Here is a 20,224-nt window from a genome sequence, read left to right as displayed (position 1 = left end):
AAAGTTCTCTCTAGACACCTAACTTCGAATCCACTCAAGTGTAGCTCATCAGCATTATTATTATTATCTGAGACCTCCAGAGAGTCAAAGACTCATCGAGGGAGGCTGTAAATTATCGAATCCAGCTATCATACCTTCACTTAAATTCATTTACACTAGATGCACTCACTAACCCTAAGGGGAAATTATTCCACTCACTCACTACTCTCTGAGAGAAAAACCTAACTCTTACCCCTTTCTTGACTGAGAACAACCTTAACTTCCATGGATGCCGCCGTGTTCTCTCCCCGCCTTCCATATAATGAAAAATTTCATCATTTGAAATGCTATACCACCCATTCAAAAGTTTATAGACCTCTATCATACCCCTCTTTCTCCTGTTAACCAGAGCCTGTAATCCACATACTCGCAATCTGTCCTCATAATCTAAATCCCATAATATGGATATAATCTTTGTAACTCTTCTTTGTACCCTTTCCACTCCTTCTTTATCCCCTTGAAACCCGGGAGACCAAATCTGCACACAGTAATCCAAGTGTGGTCTTATCAAAGCCTTATAAAGAGGCAAAATTACTTCCTTATCCTTACATGTCAAGGTTTGCTTCAGCATAGAAATTATCCTCTGAATTGTATTTGCAACTTTTACTATTATCCACCAATACACCAAGATCCCTTGCCTCCTCAGTTTCTTGTAGCATAACCCAGCTAATATAATATGCTGCTGGATCTCTAATCACGCCAAAGTGCATAACTTTACGCTTACTAACATTAAACTGACAGCCATTTCTGTTTGCCCAGATTTCCAGTCTATTCAAATCATTTTGTAATTGCTGAATATCAGTAGCATCCCTATTGCCCTGCCTATCTTCGCATCATCAGCAAACAATTGCAAATCAGATGATAGACCCTGTTTGAAGTCATTAATGTATAGATTGAACAATAATGGCCCAAGGACTGAACCCTGAGGTACACCACTGGTTACCTTAAATCTGGCAGATTCACACCCACTGTATACCACTTTTTGATATCTGTCTGTTAACCATCCCCTGATCCAAGTCAATAGATTATGTTCCAATCCCATATTCTCCAGTTTACGCAACAGCCTATAGTGTGGTAGAAAAATCCAACATTATCATAGTGTATCCATTTCCTTTATCCAAATAGGCAGTAACATTGTTATAAAATATGAGCAATTATGCTAAAACATGACCTTCCTTTAGTAAACCCATGCTGTTCCTTGCTCTACCCATTTCTGTATGTGAGTTCTTACTAACTTCTCTAAAATCTTCACTACCACACCAGAAATACTAATAGGTCAGTAGTTAGAAACATCCATTTTTTTGCACCACCCTTGTGCAATGGAACTATATTAAATTCCTTCCATTCCCGTGGTATCATTCCTGAGCTGAGACTCAAGTTATACAAATGTGTGAAATGCCTAGCCAATTCCGCTGAACATTCCTTTGACAAATGGACAGATATTCCATCTGTCCCTATTGACAAATTCTTTTCCAGGTTATGCAAAAGTTCTTCAACTTCATTTTCATGAACTTCTAACTCTTCATCCAACATAGCAGTAGCACCGTACTACTGGTTGATATATCTTAGCAAAGTGAGCACTCATTAACTGAACAATCTCCTTAGCTTCCAACACTCGTGTACCATCTGCATTCAATAAAGGTATTCTTCCACATTCATTCTTTCTTTTGGATTACATGGCCAATTTCTTTTCGTATTCCATTTTAGCTTTTCTGTGGGGGGGGGGGGTGGGGGGGGGGGGGGGTGGGGGGGGGGGGGGGTGGGGGGGGGGGGGGGTGGGGGGGGGGGGGGGTGGGGGGGGGGGGGGGTGGGGGGGGGGGGGGGTGGGGGGGGGGGGGGGTGGGGGGGGGGGGGGGTGGGGGGGGGGGGGGGTGGGGGGGGGGGGGGGTGGGGGGGGGGGGGGGTGGGGGGGGGGGGGGGTGGGGGGGGGGGGGGGTGGGGGGGGGGGGGGGTGGGGGGGGGGGGGGGTGGGGGGGGGGGGGGGTGGGGGGGGGGGGGGGTGGGGGGGGGGGGGGGTGGGGGGGGGGGGGGGTGGGGGGGGGGGGGGGTGGGGGGGGGGGGGGGTGGGGGGGGGGGGGGGTGGGGGGGGGGGGGGGTGGGGGGGGGGGGGGGTGGGGGGGGGGGGGGGTGGGGGGGGGGGGGGGTGGGGGGGGGGGGGGGTGGGGGGGGGGGGGGGTGGGGGGGGGGGGGGGTGGGGGGGGGGGGGGGTGGGGGGATATAATACAGAGTACAAAAAATAAAAATTATGATGAATGATAGTGTTAATGACAGTTCCTAATCATAAATATTTTCTAAGTATAAATTAAATACTGTAGAATCCATTTAACTAGACCATTGGTTATTTAAGATAAATCTTAACTGTTCATATCAGGGTGATCGTAGTTCTCTTGCTGCAAACCTAACCGGCAATTTTGTGTCATTAGACATGCCACTTTTTGTGACGGTTTTTTGATTGTAACTGATCCCGTATGAGGGAAGGGGGAGGGGGAGAGAAAGGAATATTCTTTTCAGAACATATTAAAAATCAATAATTAAAAAGAATGATATATTTGATTATTAGTTACTATACTTGATTTACTAAAAGATGTAAAGAATAGCAAATATAAGGAAGAGAAAGAATAGGCGTGAATAAAAATACTTTCAGTACTGTAAAATGGATCATGAATAATTTATATCTGTGATATAGGCATAAGTATTTAGGGGATGGAGTGAAGAATACGTGATCCTATAAACTGTACACTTTCACATTTGCATTTATGATGGGGCATAATTAAAAACAAAACAAAACAAAAAACTTATGAATACAGATAAAAAGGGATTTGTTTGCAAAATATAAATCACTAATGAATAAGAAACAGCAACTGTATACATTGCTAGCTCAGTAAATAACTATAGAGAGGGGATTATTCTATGATCTAATAATGCTGATTCCTGTGGGTCAGGAATACATGTGGATTGACAGAGGACCAAATCATCTTGTAAATTCATTGTGCTTGTTATGTGTTGGCTTGCATTGGATGCATTCTACTTATAGAATATAGAGGTATGATAGGATTTGTGTATAATGGTTAATTTGGGTCTCCCGCAATGAGTCTCTGGACACCATAGAGATGATGTAAAATAATAATATTATTATAGGATTCATTTTCAGTTAGGAATAGATAAATTTTTACTCCCTATGTACATATTGTCTGAAGACTGAAAGCAGCTGTCCCTATATAGTGAATAACATGGCCTCCCCAGCAGACGTAAGAAAAACAAGTAGTTTTATTGTATTACTGAATAAGGTACAGAGATATTTCCAGTCTGTGTAATATATTTGTCAACAAATAGTGGAATTAGAGATAAATGGATAAAAACAGCACTACCTAATGAAACACATCCCGCTCGCACAGAAACTACGCTGTATGGACTCAAGCAAAACCATTTGTTATACTGCCAAACACAGTATCTGACTAATAACAATTGAATTAAGGGAATAAAAATCCCTTATTATTTTACAGCCACCATGCGAAACTGTAAGATCGAAAACTACGATCTAAGAGTTTCATGCCGAAGAACTACCAGGTGGTCACTTACGCTTGGATTCGCTGATAGTTCTTCGGCATGAAACTCTTAGATCGTAGTTTTTGATCTTACAGTTTCGCATACTGGCTGTAAAATAATAAGGGATTTTTATCCCCTTAATTTAATTAACCTCGCCACAAAAAATAGCTGTTTGGCTTTTCATCTTAATAACAATTGTCCTAATATTTGTCCAAATTTTCAATTACATGAAATAAGTGTTTGTTCAATTGCATTTGAAATTTTCAATGTCATTAAAACAGATCACAAATGCTAACTTCAAATAAAATTCTACCAAAAGAGTTGCTATTAATATGCTGTAAACTTTGTGTCAGTGAGCCCACCCGCTCAAAGTAGAAGTGGCACATAAATGGTAATTAGAAGACCCGTGGATATGATAATTGTGTGAAACACTTCCATGTGAACATGCTAAAGAACAAAACCAAATCCAGAAAATTATCCGAGTTTCCTCCACTTATTTGGGACAGGAGACTGCAGATTCATGATTATCCCTCTGAGTAATTGCTTATAAATGGTTGGTGGTTTAAGAATTATTGGCACAAAGAGAGCAAAGGTAATATTATGCCAAACTGAAGCTTGTAAATGACTCAGTTTTGTCCCACATGTGTTTTAGGTAATGCATGTGAATGAGTCACCATTCCTCTCACAGACTCAGCTTATATAGTGTATTACCTTCTAATAGGAATAGTTTCTAATATAGTGTCATTTGCATGTACTTGTCATCTTTTATACTGAGCTAACACCTAATCAGAAAAGTGTAGATTTTTCAGTGATCTGTTTTCAAATAATTCTGTTTAATTTTAATTATGTAAAATTTTTGACCCTTACAAAGATTCCAAGTAAAGATTTGACATTAGCTGGAAACATTGCCTCAATAAACCAAATCAAATGTCACTCACCCAATACCAGTCATTGTCGTCTGGAAGAGATAAATGGGGGAATTAAATCTACGATTGCACACTTGATACAACAGCAAGATAAACTGCGAGAAGAATGGACATGCCATGGAAAACATGGAGCATCTCAACAACAGGAGAGTGGAGGTAAGGATCCTGACATTGAGTACACCCTACATCAGTAGTTCTCCATTATAATTGGAAATGGAGTGTGCCACATGGTCATGTTAAAAAAGAAGCAAGAGGAGCTAGTTTAGAGGATGGGTCATCATCATCATCAAATTCCTCAAGGGATGTACAGGATATGATAGTACTACATAAAAAATTCACATCATTACTAACTTCCTATCTACAATTTTCCTCCAAATCAGTCTGTTACCTGTTAAGACTCCAACATTATCAGATCTTATATTTCTATCTTCTAAGGCACTTTCTATTGTATCAATCCACCTATATATTGATCTTCCTCTGGGTCCTTTTCCTGCCAACTGGGCAGAGAACACTTATTTTGCTAATCTTTCCTCTTTCATTCTGTTTAAGCGACCATACCACTTGAAATTAGCTCTGCTAATGCATTCCTGGATGCTGACAATGTCAAGTTCTTTCCTAATATCCTCGTTTTTAATATGATATTGCCATTGATACCATCTGTTCATGCCTCTAATCTTTCTCAGGACACTCACATCTGTCATGTTCTTTCCTAAGAACATGTCAAGTTCTTTCCTAATATCCTCGGTTATAATATGATATCAATGCCGTCTGTTCATGCCCTTAATCTTTCTCAGGACTCTCTCATATCTGCTATCTCTAGTCTTTGGTCAAGTGTTTTAATTCTAACCCAGCTCTCAGACCCGTAAGTTAAAATTGGTTTGAATAGTGTATTGTATATAGCTAATTTAGTGTTTTGACTAATTTCTCTCTTATTCCATATAAATTTATTCAGTTGAATTCCAACCATACCAGCTTTGTTGATTCTGTTGTCTATTTCCATATTTAATTTACCATCTTCACTAAAAATCGTGCCTAAGTAGCTGAAATGCATTACTTCTTCTATAAGTTCTCCATTCCCAATACAGTTGATATTTTCAATGTTTCTGCCTATTTTCATTGTCTAGATACTGTTATTGCTGACCTTTATACCAAATATATTACAACAGTTATTCAATTTAATCAGGGAATCTTGCAGACGTAGCGGATTTATTGATAAGTATAACATCATCTGCATAAAGCAAAGAGCTGAGATTAACATCTCCAATTTTGATATCAGGTTTAATATCACTTTCCTTCATAATGTGATCCATAAAGATAATGAATAACAGAGGGGATAATGTACATCCTTGTCTCACACCAGATTTAACATTAAACCATCTTCCTGTACTTCCTTTAATTCTAACTGCTAACTTACAACTCAAATAAAGACTAAGAATTGCTTGATATAATGCCCCATTGACACCATATAACTGTAGCGTTTTGAATAGCTTCTCTTTTGGTATCTTTTCATATGCCTTTTCCAGATCTATAAAACTTAAATACAGATCTTTGTTATATTCCCATGATTTCTCAACTATTTGTCATATAGTGAAAATCTGATCCTGACAGCCTCTATTTGATCTGAATCCAACTTGTTCTTCATCAAGCTTCTCTTCCACAATCCTTCTCAACTGTTTCTCAAGTATACTTGCATATATCTTACCAGGAACACTAAGTAGAGAAATACCTCTGTAATTCTCATATTCAGTTTTATTTCCCTTTATATATATATATATATGGAAACTATGAGAGCTGTGTTCCAATCATCTGGAATTCGTTCTTCTGTCCAGGCCTTCTGAACTATGCAGTGCAGCCACTGTAAGACTTTTATACCTCCATACTTTAGCATTTTTGGTCGAATATCATCTACTCCCGCTGCCTTTCCATGTTTCAGGCTTTTTCTACTTCAAGTATGTATTCCTGACTACATGCCTGTTGAGTGTTTTTTACCACTGTGCTGTCATCACTGCTTGTTTCATTTAGCAGTTTTTCAAAGTAATTACTCCACACCAAGAGGATATCTTTTTCTTCTGTTTTCATATCACCTTTATCATCTCTAACTCCTTTTACAGTACTCTTTCCTCCATTTCTAAGCTTCGTCAACAACCTCCAGAATATCTTGCCACCTTCTTGATATTTATTTTCTATGTTATTACCGAAGTCTTCCCATTACTTTTGTTTAGCTAGTTTTACACAGTGTTTAGCTTTCTTACATTTGTCTCTATATTCTCTAAAAGCACAAGCTGACTTATTTGCCAGGAACTTTTGATATGCTTTCTTCATTTTTTTTACTGCCTCTTTGTGTCCACCATGGAGTTCTGATTTTTCTATCCTTACAGACAACCTCACCATGCCTCTCTGGCTGAATCTATCAGTGTTGGGTTTGCCACTGAATCTCCAAGGTTTGGTTCCTGTTCTCAAACTCTTTCATTTTTTTCTTGAATGAAAAATGTGCACAAATTCACATGGAGAGAAGAAAGAGGCAAGGAATAAGAAAAGTCTCATTGACTATGTTATTGTTGATATTTTCTCCCTGGTGCAGGATCAGAGTGTACAGAGGATTTGAAATTGGAAGTGATCACCATTTAGCCTTGAGCAGGATAAAATTGAATTTCATATTGAAAAGAAGAACATGTGAGAAAGTTTTAAAGCAAATAAAAGTTGAGTCTACAGTTCATATCTGAGCTGCTCAACTTTTATTCGCTTTAAAACTTTCTCACATGTTCTTCTTTTCAATATGAAATTCAATTTTATCCTGCTCAAGACTAAATGGTGATCACTATCCAACAGTTATTTGCCATTATTATTAGCTTTGCTCTTTTCTCCAAATTTTCCCAAAATATTTTTGTATGTCTGACAATCATTTCCTACTCTGGTATTTAGATCCCCACAAAGGATCAACTTTTCCTTTTTCATTGTGTCAGCTGCTTTCTCTAAAGCCTCAAAAAATTCCTCCACTTCTACCTTAGTAGACCCTTGAAAGTGTTCTTTATCCAAGTGTGAGCAAACAAAGTTTGCACCTGAAAATATCTTTAGGACTGGGGTAAGGTAGTACAATACCAGGAAACTCGTAGCAAAGGTGGACCAAGCTAACATCACTCCTATCTCAGTATCTCCCATAATGCAAAACACATCTCCTTGCAGATATGTATAATGTTATGCATTAAGGGAAGGGCCACTACCCAGACTAGTTTTGACCTTTATTGAGGTCTCTTCGGTGGTAGCCAGGCCCAATAGTGGAGATACCACGCAGAAGCAATGGCAAGGTCATCTTTACCTATAGGAGTTGCCAAAAAGTTGCCACCTTTTTATTAAATTACTTTCAACATCTTTCTCCAGAGTAATTTAATAAAAAATTGGCACACCTTTTTATTAAATTAAATTTTATTAATTCTTTTAATATTTTAATAAATTTATAAATTTATTATTTATTAATAACTTTATTATTTATTAAATTAAATTGGGCCAAAATGATCAGGTCCCGACGTGTCCCAATTAACCAGAATCTACTGTACCACTAAAGCATCCCAGAGACATACTATAATATAATGTATTATAGTATATAATATAATTCACCCATAATATAATGCAACATACCATTATTAACTAATTTCAAGTGAAATGTGTCAATAATAAACATTTTAATTTGAAAATAATTTTTTTCTCAGGACTTTCTGAACTTATACTTCTTCCTTAGCATGTTTTTTTAATCAGGTCGAGTACAAAACTACTACCACTAATATACAGCACATTAGTACTGTATATGGGTAGTGGGTTGGGAAAGGAGGAACTTGTTTACATTTGATTTAAAAGACTGTATATTGTATTCCTTGGGAAACACAACAGAGGGAAGACTGTTCCACAACATAGCAGATGTAAGGATGAAGGAGGAAAAGAAACTTGTTCTGTTTGTTTCAAGGTGCACTGTGAAGGGATGTTGAGCAGCAAGTGCACGTGTTCCAACAAGCCTAGTACTAAGTGGGGGAATTATTGATGTTATTTCAGATGAACATTTACCATGGAAATATTTGTAGAATATACATATTGCAGAAAACAAACATCTGAGCAAAAGTGGGTGGGAGGAGTGAGCTGGTAAGAGATGGGTCATTAATAAGTCTAATTGCTCTCCTCTGTATTGAGTCAAGCATTTTGAGATAGCTTTTAGGGGCCTCACCCAATATGTGAAAGCAGTGTTTAATACCTGGGCGATTTGTGATTGTATAATGTTAACAACTTCTGGAGATAGTTTTCGGTATTGAGACCACGTTTATTAAACAATAAAAAATAAAAGAATAAAAACCCCAACAAGTTTCATTCATTTTGGTGGATGTAGGAATCTTGATATTTTTTGTCAGGGAAGAAAAGCCACTTGTATGTTGTATTTGAAGAGCAATGTAGCCAATTTGTCCACGACATTCTTGATGTATGGCAGCGTGATTGCATTCTTGAAATCTTGTTTTGATAAGGGAGTTGTATTAAGATTTTTTTTTTTTTTTTTTTGATTGTCTTGGATTCAAAACCATTAAGTCTTCTGTGTGCTGGATATATTGTATGCTCTATCTCTCAAGGTTTTAATTATGGCTATTTTTTACAATGGATGGTGGTGTGAGGCAGCATTAAGAAATCTTCCTGTTGTGGTCAACTTTCTGTATATGGAAAAGGATAACCTTTTTTCTTCTTCGTTTTTTTCTATAAAGACAAGAAAAGGTAATTTTTTATGTTATTCTAGTTCTATAGTGAATTTTATGTTTGGATGCGAATCGTTTAGATATTCTTTAAAAGCAATCAGTTCAACTACTGTTCCTGGCCAAATGATGAAAATATCACCTACAAAATGTAGCCAAAGGTTTTTATTGATAGTTTTTAAAGCATTTGTTTCAAAATTTTCCATAAAAAGGTTGGCTAAAGCTGGAGAGAAGGGGGAACCCATGGCAAGTCCTTTTTGTTCCCAATATTTGCCTTGATAAATGAAAAAAAAGTGTTGGGAAAAAGGTTTTCAAGAAGATCCACTGTGTCATTTCTTGGTGAAGAGGTTGACTATATCAAAACTTACTAAGAAACTATACTTTATAAATGATTCTATTTTTCCTATGTGTGTGGTGTCATCATGTTTGTCAGATATTTCACTAAATTTGAGGTCAGAGAATCTCTTCCATCTACAATCAGCCTTAAATAATACTAATACCACGATAGTACTACACAAATGTTTCTTAAATTTTCTTTCCATGTGAATTTGTGCATCATATGTCAGAATATGGTATAAGTAATGACTAATCTATGTCCTGAACAGAAATTCAGCAAGTACATACTTCATTATCATTCAGTGCATTTTCACCTTCCTGCCTAATGATCTATATCGTTTTCCACAAAATAAGTATTAAATATTACCATGAAATTTGGCTACTTGATTACAAGCAATGTTCGGGGAAAATTGGAAGAAAAGAGCAAAAATTAATAATAATGGTAAGCACCTGCTAGATTTCTCTGTTCAGGAAATGGACCAATTATTACTAGCACCACGTTTCAACTTAGAGATACACACAAATTCATATAGAGAGAAACATGCCAAAACAAGAAAGTCTCATTGACCATTTATTGTAGATAGGAATGTTTTCCTCACTAGTTTAAGACACAAGAATACAGAAAATTTGAAACAGGAAGTGATTATCATTTAGTTTTGAGCAGGAAAGTTTTAAAGTGAATCAAAGTTGAGCACCTTTCAAAGATAAACTGTAGACTCAAATGCACAAACATTATATGAGGAGGAAAAAAAAGAGAGAGAGACATATCGAGTTGAAAACAAGAACTAAACCTCGGAGACTGAAATGAAACAGAGAATAACACTGACTAATTCAGCCAGAGAGGCACATGGTGAAGTTGTCTGCAATGATAGGAAAATCAGAACTCCATGTTGGACTCTAAAGAGGCAAAGCATATCAAAAGTTTCTGGCAAGTAAGTCAACAAGTGCTATTAACACATTGACTGCCACACTAGAAAAAAAAAAAAATTTTTTTTTCCTTGGGGCCACAGTGTTTTATTACAAAAATAGAATAAAAACTTTGAAACCAAAACGATCCTTTCTAATTTAATGAAAAATTTGTTATTTTTTTATTGTTTTCTGTGTGTGAGTTATATGCAACTCACGCGAGTTGTATGTGATTTTTGCTGCAACTTTGGTGAACTCACTTGCTCTCTACACAGTTGTCAACAAAAAGAAAGATCTTGATCACAAAATTCAAAGAACAAGTTTGCCTAAAACTGCTCCAGACAGATGAAACACCTACTGCAGTGCCGTCCCTTCCATCACGATCTGTGACTTGTTCTTTCACAAACATTCAGAAGAAGATTTACTGTGTGCTATGAAAAAACACAAGCTGAGAAACGATGTGGAGATGTCATGAAAAGATGTAAACAGACAGCATGGAAATGCAGCAAATGTAATGTGTACTTTTGTGTAGAATGCTTTTTCCTAAAACATACATAAAAAAAAAAACAGTAATATAAAAACTTGAAAATTAGTAATGTGAAAATTTGAAAAATAGTTCAAAGGGTAAAACGTTTTTCTTGACTTGTCAGACTTAAGTGTAATTTAAAGGTAAAAATAAATAGAAAAACAAAATTTATTGACTTCTATTCATTTGATTCACGTTTTTAGAATTAAATTGTCAATATTAATTGTAACAATAAGAACATTAACAAGTAAGATTTTCACAAACCAACTGCAGGAGACCACCCATCACATAGCATGTATATTACAGCATGGCAGCACAAGTTGCCTGCGCACCACGCGGCTCCCAAGGTAAAGAGACCTGTGAGTTATATATACTTCACGAGGCCCCTGGCTCAAAACTAGCATGAGTTAAATACAACTCACGTGGCAGTTAATGTGTTAAATACATAGAAAAATGTAAGAAAGCAAAGCGCTGTGTAAAACTAATTAAACAAAAGTAATGGGAAGACTAAAAGGAATCTAAGGTGATAAAAGATGACACCAAAGAATCAGCTATGTGCATTTCAAATTTCTGATATGTATCTTAACATCCTAAAAGGTGTTGCCTTTTCATATTTTGGGTTTTTGATAACTTTTCTACATCAAGTATTGATATGTATTCCTGTTGAGTCTTTTCTATTGCTGTGCTGTCATGCTTGTTTCATTTAGAACCCTTTCTACATATTTACTCCAGGTATCTAGAATACCTTTAACTTGGGTAGAAAAGCTTTTAAAAAAACTGAAATGTTGAAATGGAGTATATGACGACCAGAAATGCACAAATATAAAGGTAAAAAAACCTTAATGACGTCTATACTGCATAATTCAGAAGACTTCATCAGAGGGTCAAATTCCAGATGATGGGGGTATAGTTTTCACAGTTCCAATCAATAAAAAGGGAAATAAAACTGAATGTGAGAATTACAGAGGAATTTTTCGACTACGTATTTCTGATTATATTTTGCAAGTATACTTGAGAAAAGACTAAAAAACACTGTGAAAGGGATGCTTAGGGAAGAACAAGCTGTAATTAGGCCAAATAGAGTGTCAGGATCAGATTTTCACTTTAAGACAAAGTTGAGAATCTTGGGAATATAACAAGGACATATAATTAAGTTTTGTATTGGTTTGGCAAATAAGTTCGTTCGGTTTTTCAGAGTGGAATGAAACACATTTTATTTAATATATATAATACATACTAGTCAGTTATATATTGACCCTCTTTATCAATGACCTCTTGCCATCTGTCTACTAACTTCATTATGCTGCGTTCATAAAACTCCTGAAGTTTACTGACGAAAAACTGATCCAGGTGTCTTTTGACAGCCTCCTCATTAGCAAAGGTTTTCCTGTTCAGAGAATTCTGCAACGATCAGAATAAGTGGTAATCGGAAGGTGGCAGGTCCGGTGAATACAGAAGATGTGGCAAAACATCCCAGCCAAGACGTAACAATTTACTCAGGGCTGTTAACAATGTGTGGGATCTGGCATTGTCGTGATGAAAGACAACTCCTTTCCAATTTGCCAATTCAGGACGTTTTGTGCTAACTGCACGGGCCAGTTGCATTAACTGTGAGCAATAGACAGTTGAATCAATCATCCTGCCTGACGGTAACACCTTTATAATCCCACCACACAAAGAGCATGATCTTCTTTGGGTGCAATCCCGCTTTCGATATTGTTTGCGGTGGTTCACTCTTGTGCCCCCATGACGTTTTACGTACCACGTTATCGTACATGATCCATTTTTCATCTCCCATAATCATCCTTTCAAAAATGGGTCATTTTCTTGGCGACGTCGCAGTGAATCACAGCTGGATATGTGAGCAGTCATATTGGCCTCAGTCGATTGATGCGGTACCCAAACATTGAAGTTTTGAAACATATCCCAGCTTGTGCAAATGGTTTTCAACACTTGTATGGGATATGTTCAGTACTGCAGCAATCTCCCGCACTGTTTGTGACAGATTTTTGTCGAAGGTCTCCTTCACAACACTCGAATCAACCTTGGTCTGGCAACCGGCGTGAGGCGCATCACTGACGTTGAAATCTCCAGAACAGAATTTGGCAAACCACTTTTGGCATATGCGTTCTGTTAAGGCACTATCCCCCATATACGCTGCCTATTTTTTTATGGGCCTCCGCAGCTCTTTTGCCTATTTTCAAATAAAAAAGCAAAATATGCCGATAATGTACGTTATTTCCTTCTATTTCTAAAAATATGTTATACACATGCAACTGAAGTAGACCGAATGAAAATTCACTGAAAGGTTATGTGAAATGTCACCTTTCAACTGCACAATAGCAACAGGAGAAGCACCGTAAACTTGTACTAACGCATAAACCGTACGAACTTATTTGCCAACCCAATATATCTAAAAAAAAAAAAAAAAAAAAGGTGCCAAGAGAAAAACTCTTCAAACCAATTACAGTACCTACAGTACCATGGTGGAAATGAGACACTATATTGAGCAATAGTCTATATTTGAGTTCTAAGTCAGCAGTTAAAATTGAAGGTACAGGAAGATGGTTTGATGTTAAATCAGGTGTGAGACAATGGTGCACATTATATCCACTGTTATTCATCATCTCTATGGATCACATTATGAAGTAAAGTTGTGATAAACCTGATATGACAACTGGAGATATTAATCTCAGTTCTACTTTATACTCCAGTACATGTCTGCAAGATTCCCTGACTAAGCTGAAAAACTGTTGTAATAAATTTGGTATGAAAATCAGCAATAAAAAGATAAGGGTAATGACATTGGGAAAGATTTGACTGTAACATATAGCGGTTTGCTGATGATGGAAAAATAGGTAGAGTGATCAGGAGTGCTGTTATGCAGTACTTGCAGAATGATTTGAATAGGCTGAAATTGTGAGCACATGAAAATGGCTGTCATTTCAATGTTAATAAATGTAAGGTCGTGGACAACTAACACACCTTGGTGTGTTAGATGTCCAATGGCATATTATAATGGTGGGATTATCCTTGAAGAAACTGATGAGGTTAGGGATCTTGGGGTTTTAGTAGACAGGAAGTCGTGATTGCAACTATTATTTATTCACTGACATCATAATTTTATCAATATTAACATGACTGTTAACAGTAATGATGTTTTATTATTTTCTTACTGGAAAGAACTACATATGTAAGAATCAATTACATATTTATTACTCAATTCTATGTTAGAATAATTCGCAGAAACTTAGTGATACTTTAATTTCCAATTTTTAAAATATTAACAACTTACACCAATAGAGAGGGTTATTTCTTTTTTCTTCTTCCCCTTCTTCACAAATGCTGACCTGAGAGGCTTTAAGAGCATGTAACTAAATCCCAGAAGAAGACTACCTAAATTTAATGTCTAAGGGGAAAATCCAAAATTAGAATATACAAAACGGTTTGCTTTGAATTTAAACTGCAATTCTATACCAGAATAAAAAAAAAAAAGTAAAAATAGCAATCAGTACAGAAATGATTCTACTCTAATATTCAAAACAGTGATTACAAGCTGCAGCATTTTCCACTATCTCAGTGCTGCCCAAGAGTGTGAATGAAGTGAAAGAGAATGTTCTTCTTATGTGGGATTAAAACTCAACAGGATTAAGGTGGAGATAAGGATCTTGGCTCCTTAAATTTTTCTAACACTATCTGAGAATGGTCCCCATGGGGCTTGCAGGCAGGGGCATGGTTAACCTGGGGTTAACCTGTATGATCATTTCAAAGCGTTTGGTCATACTTTTCTCTAACTCTTCCACTTCCTGCTTCTACCCTCATACTAACTTTCTTCCTAATAAGGATTCTTTACTTAAAACTTTCTGTCTGTCTCTTTTCTTGCTTACTAACCCCAGGAGGAGGTCTTCCATGAAGCTATTAGAGTACTCGAGGGCTAGGAGTGTTTCCTCCTCTTTCAACTAACCACTAATAGTTATAGTAGTGGGCAGCAGTGCTACTTGTATTAACCTCCTGTAGCATACATGTTACAATACTACGATGTGGAAGGCAAGGGGAAACCACCACATTACATTCCCAAGTAAAAGCAGCAATGGAAGTTAAAAATGAAGTCAAGATCGGCGATGGAGCCTTCACTGAGGGAGTCATACCTGGAAGGAAAAGTAACCAGGCTTCTCAGGTCGACAGCCAATGAAATCCTGGTACTTATTCAAAAATGAAGACAAGAAATAAGCCGAATATTGAAACATCGAATGCAAGAACACTGCTAGAACCAGGTAAAATAGAAAATGTGAAAAAAGAAATGGAAAGACTTGAAATAGACATTCTGGGCATTAGTGAGACGAGATGGGAGGGACAGGGTGATTTCTGTAGTGGCGAATTTTGGATAATATATTCAGGAGAAAAGAAGGGAGAGTCAGGCGTTGTAATAATGCTTCATAAGAAAGTTGGAAAGTTAATCACTACAATAATTAACGATAGTGACAGAATCATGGCGATAAGCATTCAAAATGAACCAGTAAACCTCAATATTATAATGGTCTACATGCCAACATCACAACATAGCGATGAAGAAATAGAAGAAATTTATGAACAAACAGAAGAAATCTGGAGCAGCTTTAAAGACAGAGACAATATAATAATAATGGGAGATTGGAATGCTATAGTTGGAGAAGAGGGCAATGATAATGTTTCAGGAAGATTTAGTCTTGGACGTAGAAATGAAAGAGGAAAGCAATTAATAGAATTTTGTACACAAAAACAGTTAGTTATAGCAAATACACTATTTCAAGTTCCAAAAAGAAGAAGATACACCTGGGGATTCAAATAGATTATACATTGGTCAAGAAAAGATACAGAAACCAAATAAAAAATTGCAAAAGCTATCCAGGTGCTGGCATTAGTAGTGACCATAACCTTGTCTTAATGAAATCAGAACTGAAACATAGGAAACAAATCCAAAGATACAAACCAATAAGATGGAACCTGGAAAAAATTAGAGTAAAGAGAGGATACCAAGATGCAACTGATCATAACATTCCAGAAAACATAAATAGTCAGAATAATATTGAAAACTAATGGAATATGATTAAAGAGTTAATTACAAATTCATCAAATCAATTATTGAAAAATGCAGAAAAAGAAAAAAGAAAACATTGGAGATAACAGATGAAAGAAGAAAATATTAAAATGCTGTTAAAGAAGACGTGACCAAATACAAATATCTTAAAATTCAAATTACAAGAAAATGTAGACAAGCCAAAAAAGAATACCTGGAAGAGCAGTGTAATAACATAGATGAATTATTTAAAAAAGAAAACAAAGCCTATAAAGAAATTAACAAACCAACTTTCAAATTTAATAAGAACAGCAAAAACAATGCAATCAAAGATGAAAACGGAAAATTACTAATAGAATCTGAGGATATATTAATGGAATGGAAGAATTATCTTGAAAATCTCTATAATAGCGACAAACTTGATGTTGATATCAGCATAGAAAATCAAAATGAAGATAATCTAGGACCCCCAATAATGCAAGAAGAATTTGATGAAGCATTGTCCGAAATCAGCAAGGTAAAAAGTCCAGGTGTAGACAATATTCCTATAGAACTGCTATAAAATCTAGGTGATGAGACGAAAACCTTACTCTATCAATTAATAGCCCAAATCTATGATAGAGGAGAAATACCAAAGGAGTTTATGAAATCAACCTTAATACCAATACCAAAAAAGAATAATGCAAAGAAATGCAGCCAATTTAGAACAATAGCTTTAATCCCACGTTAGTAAAATTCTGCTAAAAATTATTCAAAATAGAATTTATCCAAAAATAGATTGTCTATTGGATGAAGACCAATTTGGATTTTCAGAAAAAAATAAAATAAAATAAATCAGGAAACTAAAGATAAAACAAATAGTGGCATAAAGATAAATGGTGAGCAAGTCATGTGCATAAGTTTTGCTGATGACATAGCCCTTGTAGCAGAAAACAGAGGAACGTTAAAAACAATGCTAGAATTACTAAATAATAACTTTGAAAAATATAAAATGAAAATCAACACAGATAAGACTAAAATCTAATTTTGTTACAGGCAAAATCCCTATCAATATAGAGCATGTAGACATTAGTGGAAAACAAATAAAACAAGTGAAAAGCTTTAAATATTTAGGAAGCCTAATAACAGAAGATAGCAGAAGAAGAAAAGACATAAGATCAAGAATAAACAATGCAAAAGCCCATTCTCTAAGATGGAAAGCATTTTAACAGGAAACCTCAACCTACAATTGAAAAAAAAAATTAGTAAAGACATTGATATGGAGCATTGCACCGTATGGATGTGAAACCTGGATTCTAGGCAGAGAAGATGTAAGAAGATTGGAGGCTTTTGAAATGTGGTGCTGGTGCCGCATGAACAAAATAAAATGGACAGAAAAAAAATCAAACCAATAAGTCCTGAGAGAGATAAACGAAACAAGAACTCTAATTAAATTGATCAAAATTAGAAGGGATAGGTGGTTTGGACATATACTTCGACATGATGGACTTGTGAAAAAAATAACTGAAGGCAAAATAGAGGGGAAAAGAAGAGGCAGACCAAGGAAAAGCTTTCTTGACTAAGTCAAAGACAGCATGGGTTTGAGGAGTTACCAGGAAGTTAAGAAGAAAGCCAATGACAGAGCAGAATGGAGAAAATTGCTGCTGAGCTACCAGTCCCAAGACTGATGCAACTGATGATGATCTGAGAATTAACAGTTGTGCTGTTATTATGGCAAACTATCACTTATATTCAGAGTTACAAACTGGTATCCAAGAGATAACAAAAGGAAACCTGGAAGACCAGCCTTAAGGTGGGAAGACCCAATGATTAAGAAAGTTGGAAGAAATGGAGAAGAAAGGCCCAATACAGGAATAGCTGGACTCTTTACGACCTGCAGTCATGGAGAAATCCTGACTGAAATCACAGGTCCATCAAGGTAATCACTTATAAACAAAGATATCATCACAGGTGTATACTTGATCAGATAATGGATGAAGCTGTGTCTGGGATATCAAATAACTAACTACCATCAGTAAAGAGTAACATGAATAATCAAATGCCACAGGTAAGCAGCTAATGTCTGTATTTCACTGAATTAATAACACAAATTGGCAGTGTTGCTAGATAATCTCAAAGTAGCTGTGAATGGGAACAGGGAGAGAGATGATTATGGATATTTCAATTTATGGAGGGTGGGGAAAGGACGAGAGGAAGCTGAGAATGAATGTTGCTATGAAGAGGACAAGGGCTAGATTTTTCTCTCAGAGGGTGGTGCATGATTAGAATGGATTGCCATTGGATGTTGTGAGTGCAAGTAGTGTGAATGAATTCAAGAATAAGTATGATAGTTGGTGCGTGTCATATGTGGCCTCCCTTGATGAGTCCCTGACTCCTTGGAGGTCTCTCTTAATAATAATAATATATAAAATTGATAAAAAAATAGAAAGAAAATCCACAGTAGTCCACAGTAGAAATTTTACTATAAGTTAGAAAATAACCTTTCATGGGTGGGAGCAACATAAAAAAAATACTTGCCTACCACTGGCATTGTCAGTGGTAGACAAGTTATCTTCAAGATGCTGAGCATGAATCACTTTGAAGTTTTCTTTCAACTGTATCAATTTTCCAGGATAAAGTATCATGAAGAGTGATAAGGGGCTGTTCCAGGATGACCATGAACTTTCTGAAATTTAGGAACTATTTAACGGAGAGGAAGCATGGGATAGAAAAATGGCTGGCTGAAGTTACTAACCACACTCATACTCAATTTCCAAGGAAGACCTCATATATATATATACTGTATATATATATACAGCTTTCAGATGTCAACTTAAACTGAAATACACAGACAAGAACCAAACCTTGGAGACTGAGTGCAAGTGGTATATCAATCTTAAAGTTGATATAGCATAAGGAAATTAAAATAACTAATGGTGCTATCGAACTACTGACTACATAAATGTATGTAGACAGTAGTTCGATATGTTTTTATATGTATTGAAAATTATAAATTTTCAATACATATAAAAAACTAAAATAAAGATAGAAAGAAAAGAATATAGCATCCTTATTATGAAGGCAGATTGAGAATTTGTAGATTGCAGATACTAGCAAACAAGAGAAAGAGGGGTGATATGACTGAGACTTACAAACTTCTGAAAGGATTATACAGAATTTCAATTAATGGAATTTTTCAATTTATGGAGGGAGGGGAGGAAGGACAAGAGGGCATCCTTGGAAGCTGATGAATGTTGCTATGAAGGAGGCGAGGGTTAGATTTTTTTCTCATAGGGTGGTGCATGATTGGAATGGATTGCCATTGGATGTTGTGAGTGCAAGCAGTGTGAATGAATTCAAGAATAAGTATGATAGCTGGTTTGTGTAGTATGTGGCCTCCCTCGATGAGTCTCTGACTCCCTGGAGGTCTCTCTTAATAATAATATTATTATTACTGTTATTATCTGAGATCTCCAGGGAGTTAAGGACTAATTGAGGGAGGCCATCCACTTCAATAGCAAACTGTTCCACTCACTCACTACTCTGTGAAAAAAAAATATATATATAGTCTTACCCCTTTCTAAATCGTTCACAAAGTTAGCTTCTACGAATGCACCATGTTCTCTCCTCCTATCTTCCATATAACAAAAAATTCCAGACTACATCCTATAACCCCTGTTCAAAAGTTTATAGATATCATAAGAGGAGATTCTCAAAAATAAAACCGGAATTATTGTTTTAAAAAAAATTATTAAAGTTTATAATACCATATTCTAGTCTCCTTCAAAGTTCTCGTCATGTGAGCCAATGCATTCACCCAAAATTTTTTTCCACTGCTGAAAAAAGTTTTGGACCTGTTCAACTGGAATGCTGTTTATGAGTTCTAACAACTTTTCTTTCACTTTGCCCACATCAACGAATCGCTACCCTTTCACGGTTTTCTTTATCCGTGGGAATAAAAAAAGTCACATGGAGAGAGCGATCAGGGTGAGTAGGAAGGATGGAGAACAACTGCTATGTTGTTTTTCATCACAAACTGTTAGAGAGACAAGGCCATTTAAACTGGAACATTGTTGTGGTGCAATCAATCTCTGCTACTCCACATTTTTGACTGTTTTTGTCACACACTATACTATAATGCAAGCTTCTCAAAATGTTGAGATCAAAATGTTGGTTCACTGTCTGT

General features: G+C 36.4%; 1 protein-coding gene across 1 annotated transcript in view; it reads right to left on the bottom strand.

The window, feature by feature from the left end:
* LOC150102071 (uncharacterized) overlaps positions 1–20,224 on the bottom strand; it is a 155,441-nt gene that overhangs the window by 23,846 nt on the left and 111,371 nt on the right. The window contains exon 8 of the mRNA XM_090399963.1: positions 14,299–14,412. Coding sequence (XP_090256089.1) covers positions 14,299–14,412 — 114 coding nt within the window. The remainder of the gene's footprint in view (positions 1–14,298; positions 14,413–20,224) is intronic.

This window comes from Typopeltis vanoorti, chromosome 11, assembly GCF_054136105.1.
Source record: "Typopeltis vanoorti isolate ZY-2024b chromosome 11, IOZ_Tvanoo_1.0, whole genome shotgun sequence".
Classification (NCBI taxonomy): domain Eukaryota; kingdom Metazoa; phylum Arthropoda; class Arachnida; order Uropygi; family Thelyphonidae; genus Typopeltis; species Typopeltis vanoorti.
This window is presented reverse-complemented; position numbering and strand designations above follow the sequence as displayed.